The 11223-nt window shown below is 40.5% G+C and overlaps 1 protein-coding gene across 1 annotated transcript in view; it reads right to left on the minus strand.

The window, feature by feature from the left end:
- The window catches only part of ACBD5 (acyl-CoA binding domain containing 5), a 30115-nt gene extending 19133 nt beyond the window's left edge, over positions 1–10982 (minus strand). Inside the window, exons 1-5 of the mRNA XM_061997042.1 lie at positions 10929–10982; positions 10629–10811; positions 9279–9399; positions 7603–7675; positions 3823–3934 (exon numbers count right to left, since the gene is read on the minus strand). Of these exons, the coding sequence (XP_061853026.1) occupies positions 3823–3934; positions 7603–7675; positions 9279–9399; positions 10629–10704 (382 nt within the window). The 5' untranslated portion in view covers positions 10705–10811; positions 10929–10982. The remainder of the gene's footprint in view (positions 1–3822; positions 3935–7602; positions 7676–9278; positions 9400–10628; positions 10812–10928) is intronic.
- Positions 10983–11223: the final 241 nt, after the last annotated feature.

The raw sequence follows: 11223 nt of genomic DNA on the forward strand, positions 1-11223 counted from the left end.
ATGAAGGTGAGCTTTTAATAAAAAATGTGTATAGTAAGTTTCACACTAGCCTCCCTGAATATAATCTGTAACCTTGATTACAGCTGCTAGCACTGGAAACTAGAAGAGGAGAAAAACTTTAGAAGATGGAATTTTTAAAACCTCTCTCACCCATCCACCAGCTTCTCCTGCCCCATGCTTGCCCTGTCTTAATGAAACTACTAGCTGTGGTGCTGCCACCCATTCAACACAGCCTACTAAAGCACAGCAATTTCAGAGTAACGGGGATTTTAGCTCTCTTCTCCCCTTCTTACAAAGCATTAAGAAAATTCACAGTCATCAAGGTCCCTAAAAAATCATAGTGAGGAACACAGGAAGAAGGAGATCAGTTTAGCAAGTGTATTTCAAGTCAAACAGAAATGAAAAAGTGAGCTTATGAAGCAGAGGGTGTTTCACAGAAGAGGCCCACACACAAGCAGGAAGAACGTGCCACCAGATGCTTCATTACAAAGCAGAGATGCTGAAAACAAAATGAGAAGCTCTTTGTGAAAATAAAACCATTTGAAAAGAGAAACTGATCACATGCAATGCACATGTATTGCATTTTAAGAGTAAGAAAAGTGTTTCTACCTGGAAAGTATTAGTTAAGAACACACTTTTTTGAAGTACTAACTACTGCCTTTAAAACAGAAGTTTTACATATATTTCCTTGTTGTAAAAGCACACAGACCTCAGAGAGTATCATCTTTTAAACCTAGCTTCCACATCCAATGCATGAAGACCCTGAGACACTGGAGAACAGGTGCAGTTGCCTGTGAGCCAGGCCGGCTGCTGCCCCTCACACCAGGCACTGCCAAAGCGGTGCCCTGAATGGGCTTGAGGCCAAACAGGCGACACCACCATCAGCGGCACACACAGCAATATGAGTCGCCTCGCTTCAACACGGCTGTGTCTGGTGCAATTCCAACACAGCTGGAAGCCACGTTTTCAGAAGAGAAACACTCGTTAAGATGACAAAGTTTAAGAGCGTTATAATGCTGAACCTTTCCGCAGCCTCTGCAGTGCATTGGTTTGTCATTACTGGAGGCAACATTTAGTCTTCGCAAAGGCTTACGAAGAGTACGACTACTCAGCATAAAGGCAAAGGGTCATCTTTATTTCTTAGGGTTTTAAAACATTAAATGTCTTGTCACAAAGCAAAAACAATACATGGGAAAATTCTACCAAAGAGCTTGTGAATAATTTCCAGATAGTTTGCTTGGCTGACATCTTGGTGTGAGTCTGTTGGGTAAGGATTTTATTGCTCCTCTTTGGATTTACTCACATTCAGAAAAAAGAAAAACACCAACAAACATTCTCAAAGAAACACTGAGAAGGACGAGTTGTCTCTGAAACTCTTGACAGTTTGAACTCAGCATCAGATAAGTAGGGTGCCAATTCTAGCCCACCTTCAGTTTCCTCAGGTATAACATGACAAGAAAGCTTGAATGTCCATTCTGAATATTTCAAATTTACTAAGCAACAGTATTTTGAAGCTTCTTTGTCTTTTTAGCATTGGTTTGGACATGAGATTCCTTCTGCATTTATTAGCAAGTGCAAAAGGTTAAAGGGCTACTCTTGTAAAGCATCCAACAGTCCTCCCTCTACTCTTCCACCAGCTGCAAGCAAAAGAGTCCTTCTCTAATATTGTGACAGTTACCTACTCTCTTCTGCAGCATTATGATGCTGAAGCTCTGTGAAGGGAAACCACTTTCTTCTTTGATGTCTAGTATTTTAAGTACCTGAAAATTAGTGATCTTGATACAGATTAAATCTGATGGAAGAACAAAAGGCAAACTCAAAATAGAATGGGCCAGGAGTAAGAGACTCAAGAGAAGAGTCTCAGTTTCCAGAACATACCAATTGGCTGTCCATGAAAAAAACATCTTCCACAACAGAAGCTACAAAGAGTAGGGGCTTGGGGGCAGGGGAGGAAATAGGACTGGAGAAACTAAACACAATCAAAATGTAACCATGTATTAATTTTTAGCAGTATGGCCACCTATGTCTACATCAAACACAGGCTTGGGAAAACTGGTTCTATTTTTTAGCGTGATATCTGGAAGACTGAAGGCACTCTTGCTTCCACACCTCTGTGAAACATTTTGAGACCTGTACTGTAAACAATTATTTCCAGCTTCACTTTTAATTGGGGAAGGATTAAGAGCAATGAAGAAAGGCTTTCAATGTCTTAAATGCAATGGTAAATTTATAACATACAACAGGCTGTGTGAAAATTCTGTCTTAATTCATTGTGGCATAATTAGATATTGCAGCTTTAAACCTTATGAATGATGTCATTTCACTGGATTTCTGTCAGTGTTGCAATAAAGATGAAGTTTGCTATTTTGTTTTACTTATGTTACCTCTTTCCAAAAAAAAAAAAAAAAAATATCCTAAATTTGTTGTTGAAACAGGTATACTTTAACCTCCACAATTCCCTGTTTGCCTAGGCAAGTCACTTTTTAAAGTTGGGGCTTTGGGCACTGTGCCATAGACACCAAGTCCAAATAAATCCTTATTACACAAGATCACTGATCTGCACTTACTGATACTCTGACAATCTTGCCCCTAAATCCAGCAGTCAGGCAAGCTTGTTAAATCCCACACATGAAGATGAAGCATGGACAATTTTAGTTGAGGCAAGAGTCATATAGCTTTCAAAATGACCATTGAACTTCTAACATTACTTCTACCTCACAAACAATGGAAAACTACTTCTGTTTGAGATGTGATAATAAACAAAAAAATCATAGAATGGTAGGGGTTGTAAGGGACCTTTAAAGAAACCTACGTTCCTTTAGAGTGAGGGGAAAAAGCCACACACAAAAGGCAATTTAACCATCTGATTCCTATCACTTAAACGTATTAAACCAATTAATTGGTGCAATGGTTCGTTTTTTAAAAACTGTTTCAAGAATTGAAACACAGCAGAGTAAAACGGAACTGTAATTTTAAGCCAGGTTTAAACAACTCTGCTACAACCTTATGAACATGTTACTCGTAACACAGTAACAAAACATTTTCACAATGGTATTGCTAAATAAAAATCACCACACGGATTTTTATGTAGCTACGAGACACCACTAGGTTTGCCACTTGACAGAGATTTTAAATGTTTAGATATTCCTTTCATGAACTCGAGCCTCAGAAAAACTGAACTTGAAAGTTTCACAAACTCACCTTAGATTCTGTATTTATTAGAGAAATCGTGACTAAAAAAGCATGGATTTTGATTGTGGATTTATTTTTTTAGATCAGATGACACAACTGGATTACAAACTCTGCATGCAGTTTGATAATCCATAACTGTATCAGGATGTAGCAGAACACATTTTGAAGAGCTGTTTCTTTTATTAATAGAAAGGCAGAAACTAAATTTGGTTAGGTGAGCTGTTTGTTTGAAATACTCTCCTTTTTTTTCAGGAAGCGGTTTCCTTCAGCAGCTCAAAAAGCCAGTAGACAAGGACCAGAAATGCAGCTTCTTAACCTTGTTTTGTATTTTGAATGAAAAATATAACAATAAAAATAAAAATCCAGCCTAAGGAGGTGGCAAGCCCAGAAGTCACAAATGTTGGCAGGATGTTACTAGAGCACCAAAACAATGGAAAACAATGACTTACACATAATTTGTTATTCCTACCTTCCAAATACTTAGAGACTTTCTCCATTCGAACTGCCGTATGGTAAAGAGAATGAATAGAAAGATGCAACGTTTAGCTTTAAAATCATTGACAGAAACCAAGCCCCAAAAAATCTGCAGTTGTGATTATTAGTAGTACAAAGGAAGTTATTTGTCCGAACCTGAGGTTAGGTCAGATCCTCTGTTCTTTTTATCTTCTACTATTTCATAGAACGGGCCTATTACTTGTAGCAGTTCTTCGACTTTGTCCGTCATTGGCATACTCTCAAGAATCTGCACAAGTCCAAAATATGAAGCATCTTATGAAACAGCATTTCAATGATTCATTCATTTAAACTGATGGTCACTGTAAAACCCAGCAACTTTGCACTAAGTCACTTAACAAATTATTATGGTTATTTATTAAGTGAAAACAACGAAAATGTAATTTGCCAAACAAAAGTCTTAACTAGCTGTATTAACATTTTTTTTAGGTGAAGGGAATGTGGGAGAGCTAATGCATTTGCCACCACTAAAGGCTGCCTCAGCACAGTATTAGTAGATCTTGGAATCCATTATTTCAATAACTCCAAACTAAATCATCTCGAAGCTCAACAGGCTGCTGTTATCTGATAAAATTCAATTCCTCAGTTCAGTTTTTCAAATGGGAAGACTTGTCTATAAAATAAAATTGAAGGACTCTTTCTTGGAAGATTCTTCATACTTGTCAAACCATGTCATCTTCAACAGAATGTAAGGAGCAGATCAAAAGTGTGCTACTGAAACCATCTAAACCCAAATGACAAATTGGACAGAATACAGCATGACTGAGACATTGCAAAGACATACTTAGTAGAGCAAACTAGAACCGAATTCTGCTCTTGAAGTCATTAGAGCTCACTCTCAATAAAAATAAGAATTTCATTTCAAATGACAAAACCAATACCTTTGATCATCTGACAGAAGTGCAGAAATCTTCAATTTCAAATACATCAAACAGGAGAGACAGTAATTGAATTTTATTTTAAAACTCTACAATTATTATTGTCCAATTGTAGGTCAAGTCCTTTCAACCAAGCTTTTCACTGATACATTTGTTCCTCTTTCATCCTCTATTTGTTTTTTTTTTAAAAAAAGGCAATAGCTCCAGGAAAAGACACAGGTAGAAGCAAACTAACAGCTACACAGCCTCCTCCAGAAGAAGAATGCCAAGAAAGCAACAGATGGAGGTACAAGTTGCCACAGAACATGCTGCTCAAAGCACCAACCACATCACCAAGTAGTAGAAGCAAAAAGTACAGCATTAGTTCCTAAAGCTGGAGCTCCAGTCACCGCTTGCAAGCCAATGAAGGATACCCAGAGTCAACAATCCTATCAAAGTGCAGTCTCATTGACACTATTCAGCATCTCTAATTCTGTATCTGTTTGAGAGAAATTCTCAGTGCTCTGACAGAGCTGCACATAAAACAGAGACAGGGCAGTTTTGTGATTTTTTTTTTAATTTCTTTTTAACTTCAATAGCATCAAGATAAACAAGAAACCTATTCTGGAATAACATTTGCAATGTAGTTAGTTCTGTCATCTGCCCACGTTTCATACGTGCACTTCTATGATACCTGCACATAGCTGCTCTTCATCTGTTCTAAACAGACTTCAATACAGTCTCTACAAGTTGGAGCAATTCTGAGGATCCCACTACACAGTTTCTATCCAAGTAAGAGGTTCATAAATGTCTCACTTGTAAATGGGCAAGGAAATAGCAAATACTTCCACAGACAAAATCAACTGCTAGCCACTAGGCATAATAGGCAATCTTAAAACTTGAAAGTACAAAGTAAGTTATTGTGTATCATGAATTACTCTTTTCTTTGGATGTCAGACAATTCATATATGAAGATTTGTTTTGAACCAGAAATGCCATATAGCATTAATGCTTCTTTATGCTAAGGTATCATTCATTTCTAACATAGAACTAAATCATATATTTGAAGTGTAAATAGTTTAAACAATATTGCAATATAAAACTTCAGAAATGCTACTTTGAAGACAAATTAACCTTAAAGAAAATGCATGTGAGCTCAGATTTATCTCAGCTAAGACTGAGACATGTTTTGTCATCTCCCACCAGTACCTCAAAAATCTCATCCAGACGTATTCCTCAACAGCTGTTATTTTTAAGCCTACCACATGAAGGAAAAAAAACCCCACCAAACAAACTTACACCATAGGTACCTTGTGGCAGAGTCATCTGAAGCATGTACAGCCCAAATTCAAAATGTAATGCTAGGGACACGCTTCAGGGGCAAGAGGAAGAATCTGGCAATCTTACACACCCTTAAACACAGCCCTGTGACAGCAGCATACAAGCTGGGGTTTGCCCCCTCAGACACAGATACCTATGCAGCAACAGTAGAATGCCCCCAGTAACACCATGAGGATTAGTGGAGTATGTGCTGACAAAACAGCCCAGTGGAGGCATTTGAACTGCGCTTCCACTGACATTTCAAGTAGAGTCAATTGGGTTGGAAAAGCTGAAGCTGGTATTTCAAATGCAAGAGCTGGAACAGTATCAAAGCAGGGTAAACAAATTCCCCAGTTCCAAAGCTGAGCGAGACAAGAAGTCATTTGCTTTCCCTTCTATACATGTAATCTGTAGAGAGGCAGAATATTTTTGCTTCATTGGGGTCAAGTAAGTAGACTTCCTCACAGGAGGCTTACTAGGGCTTTTTTTTTTAGAACAAACATTGCAATTTCACTTGGTTTAGTCAGGACACTAATTATTGCATTGAAACAAAATAAGATACTCCACTGAAGTATTAACACTTTTTGAGTCAGATCTGAAATGAAGCACTAACTCTTACAGCATGCATTCAAAAGGAATTGATAACATTTCATGGTATTTTTGACCAAATGAATAAATATCTGGCCTCCTGTATTTTCTGGAGTATTTTTTATTTTAAAATGAAAGCTCCAGAATTCCAGGAACTAAATTACCAAAATTACAGACAGGGATAAGACCAGTACTCAGACTCCCAACTCCCTGCCTAGTTTTTGCTGCATCAGTCACAAAACATATTAAGAGTTCAATGTCAAGACACGGCCTAGTGGAAACAAAAGTCTATTGCAGTAGAACTTGCTTTTCTTTCCTTGATGCTAGCCTCATTATAATAGTAGATTACAATCTACAATTACTTTTACCCAGACAAACACTAAATTGTCTTTAAACTGGAAAGGCCACCCAGAAGGGCTGCAGTGAAAAGACTGCAGTGAAAAGGGCTGGTTAATAAAAGACATGAAACTTTAATTCTGACTGTTTACTTTAGTTAATGATGCAATTCTTGCTCAACATATTAACTATGACTGTTTACAAGTTACACATCTATTAAAAAACAGACATACCAAATTACTCAATTCTAACTGTTTGACTGCAGCTATAAAATACAAGGAATATTTTAATGACAAGTACAGAAAATTTTGGTGGCCAAGTTACTGAAAAACTGAAGACAATCAAAGTTCACATATTTGATTAAACTCATGTCTCCAGCTGTGAGAGAGCTGGGGCTTCTTCCTTTCCAAAATAAGGTTCTCTCAGCTCTGAGAGCTGACATAGTTCTCAGTAAATCCGCTTTTTTTATTCTACTTTATGCTCCACTGGTTTTCCCCGTCTCCTTTACCATGATTTCAATACTTCACTATCTTTAGCTTTGTCATCTATACTTCGTATCAGCTAAAATTCTCATGTTTCTCTGAAAACACCACAAATTCTATAGGTTTGGAAGGAACTGCATAATTTTCTTCTCCTCAAGGGTCAAACAGCACAGTACTGAACTGTAACAATTTGGACAGGGAATAACTCATGTGGAGCTCTGACAGCAGTATTCAGCAAGAACCTCCTCATATTCCCTCACTGATTTCTGGAAGGTTTGTTCTAGAAGATCCCTACCACTCATTAGTAAACTTACCTTTTTCATTTCTTCAACATAGGCTATCATAGCCTCTTCTTTAGACATATCTCCCAAGGCACTCCAAGCATCCCTAGGAAAGAAAGTTGCATACATCTTCAGTACCTTCAAGGCCCAGTGGATTTTTTCAGCCTGCCCTTAAGTAGGTCAGTTATGTAACGCCCAAAGTTTCTCTGATACAAATAAAATGCAACAACAATTCACAAGAAAACAATAAAATAACTGCTGGTAAAATTTACAGAGAGCACAGTCATCAGGAGAGTGACAACTACTTAAAAGAACAGACTGACATGATTAAAAAAGTTGTGCATTGTTCCAAGTCCAAATATATAATGTGCTAGGATAATGTCATAGTTGTACATCAACAAAGAAGCAACAAACTGAACAGCCTGGGGACTGATGAGTTCCCCACTGACCCACTATGTTCTTGTACCTGGTAAGTTCTTAACAAGGCCAGATATGAGACAAACACATTTCCCTTTTGATTAGGTCAAATTTTCTTTTTAAGATGCTCTACTGTAGAAAAAGAGCAGGCACAGACTTCAGACAGCACTTAAAAACAACTGTCAGCAACTTGGAACAGGTTACACAAAAAGTCTGTCCTTTCTGAGTTCAGCAACTGTGGAAACATACATCAGTCCAGTAGGCAGAGTTTAATCACCGCTTCCACTTACCATAGTATCTACTTATGACCTTAAAAAAAAAGAAGTCCCCCTCTCCAACTCTGCAAGACAGAAAACTCCAATCGAGTTTATTAATATTGCACAAGGAATCTGTCAGAACACAGACTGGAATAAAGCATTTCCTTACTCAGTCTTGCACTTGATTTGACACTGTCCCTTCCTCTTGCCAGAGTATTTGTCCCAGTTACAGCAAAACTCCAAGGTTGGTGGCTCACATTTCAGCTATAACCAACCAGGCAGGTAGAAGCTTACTCTCCTAGTCCTCTGCAAATACACCCCCTTCACCCTGACTTGGGGAGGGAAGGAAAGGAAAAAAGAAGTCAACGGAATCATTTCACAGATTCCAAGACAACCATGACCATAAAGGCAGCAGTAATATTTGTTCCTCAGGAAAAATCAAAATACAATAAGCAAAGCATTCACCCAGATTTTCAAACAATTTGGTGAATCAGAAGTCACAGTAGAAGGAAAATACAGACAGTGAGAAGCCCTGTCCCCAAGCAGACAAACGAGTAAGACAAATGAACCAGATCTCCCTCCAACAGCTTGAAGCTGTATCAATGGCTGCCAATGAGCACTTATTTACTTCAAGCTCCCATCATATATGAAAATTTAGGAAGGAAGAATTCCAGACACTCAGCCATGTCACTCATTCTGCAGAGCACCTACATTTTCTTTCTACAAGATGGGATAAACACTGCAGAGGTACCATAATGATGCTTACCTATGAAAAATATGCCCACCTGCAACTCTGAGAAGTTACAAATTGTCTAAGCTAAAAAAATTGGAACACAAGACAGAAAAAGAATTCAAGTATCAAAGGTTACGAATATTCTTTTTCTTAAGAGAGAAATAAACTCACTAAACTCTTTTTCCAAGTGCCACTCTTCCAAACATCTCCATTCCAAGGATTAAAAAACAAAAAACCAAAAAACAAAATAAAAAAATCAAAATCCAAGCCAAGAAACCAAAAAGCAACTAATGAAAAGTTACCATTTATATCTACCAATCGGATCCCAAAATCCAGGTCGTGGAATGTTACAGGGTCCTTGGGTTGCTTGCTTATAAAAGCTATAGAACTTGAGCATCATTTCATTCGTTGGCTGGAATGAACCTAGTAAAAGCATTTTAAATTAATTACAATTAGATTTTAATCACAGAATATTAACAAATATTTTACATGCTTAGTATTTCTGCGAGAAAATCAGGCTGTTTGTTACAGCCTGATTCACAGCAGTATAATCTAAGTCAACAGAGAACATCTTCATCTACCATAAGCCAGCACCACTGAATAGTATTTACTTTATAAACAGCAAGTTTCAGACTGAGTTTAAGGAATTATAACCTTTACCACACCTAAAGTCAGACTACACAATTAGGCTTAAAAAAAAAAGCAGCAATAAGAGTAATAAGCAACTGTCCTTTCACATAGTTTAAACGGAAAGCTTTAGCTCCCAGGAAACAGTGTATCTTGCAAGTCGCTTTACTATTACAAAGGTTAACTTACTGAAACACTTGAAGACTTAAAAAACCAAACAAATGAAACAACAAACACAATCACAGATTTCCCCACTGTTTTTGTTTACTTTGGGCATTTGACAGCACTTTCAACAACAGTTTCACTGTTACCTCCTGCCTTTGTTTTCTTTTCTTCCTTTGTGAATCACACTTTTGTAGAGGTAGAAAATGTAAATACAGAATTGTAACAGCTGGCAGGGGAGATTCATAACCAATCCATTAAATAAAATACTTTGAGGTTGGATTCTAGTCGTTAGAAGTTTACAGTGACCTTTACCTTACTGCCTCAACAAACCCAGTTTTACTTAAACCAGAATATTAAAATCTACTTTTTCATAATGATATATTCTGATTTTTTTTTTGCTTTTCCATTCTGTTAACTCTTTCAGCAGGAACGACGCAGGATCACAGCTCTGAAGCCGCCAAACCAGGATGTCAGGGAGGCAGAGGGCCTCCCCCGGCATTCCCCGCACCGCGCTGCGGGCAGCTGACAGGCTCCCTGCTCCAGGTGCCTGACTGGGCAACTCCTGTGGTGCCGAACCGGCGTTTACTCCAGGAGAGGCGGCGGCTGCATTAATACTGAGGTTTCCAAGCGCTTCTTCAGCCGCCGTCCGCTGACGGGCGCCCGGCCTGGGGCAGATGAGGGAAGGAGGCAGGGAGCCGCCGCCCCTGGCCGGGGGACCGCTGGCCCTGGAGGACGCGACCGCCGCAAAAGATGGGCCTCGCCTGCCAGCGCCCTCCGGACCCTGCCCGCCTCGCAGGTACCAACCGGGCGGCCAAGGCCTCGAGTCAAGGCCACGGGCTTCCCCCCTCGGCCGCACTTACCATTTTTGGGCAGGCTCTGGATCACCTTTACGGCCGCCTCAAACCTGGTGGCGTGCACGGAGCCGGTCTCCGCCATGTCTCCGTCCTCTCCCTGCTCAATGTCTCCTGCTCGGCCGCCGAGCCGCGTCCAGCAGCTCGGGCTCAGCTCAGCTCAGTTTCCCTGCTCGTGGCGCCCGCAGCCGACTGCACAGGAAAGGGGCTGAAGCGCCGGGCCACACGCAGCCACCCTCGGCGGCAGCGGGGCGGAGTGCCCGGCCCCTACCGCCCCCTGTCCGGCCCGGCCCGGCACAGAACCCCTACCTCCGCCCTGGCTTCAGGCGCCCATGTTGTGCCTCCCTCGGAGGCGCCCTCCTCCTCCCCTGGCCCCGCTCCGGGGCACGCCGGGAAGCGTAGTCCTTATCCTCACGGAGCTGTTCCCGTTGCCCGTCCCTCCCTCACCGCCTTTTCCTCCCGTCTCCGGCAGGCCGTTGCCTCCAGGCGCGACGGTTGCGTCGGGGCGGCCGTTGGACGCAGTAGCCAGGCTGAGGTCGGCGAGAAGCCCCTGGGCCGGCCTGTCCCCACGGGCCTCCCAGGGCTCGCTGAGTGATGGCGGGTG

Source organism: Colius striatus, chromosome 5 (assembly GCF_028858725.1).
Source record: "Colius striatus isolate bColStr4 chromosome 5, bColStr4.1.hap1, whole genome shotgun sequence".
NCBI lineage: Eukaryota > Metazoa > Chordata > Aves > Coliiformes > Coliidae > Colius > Colius striatus.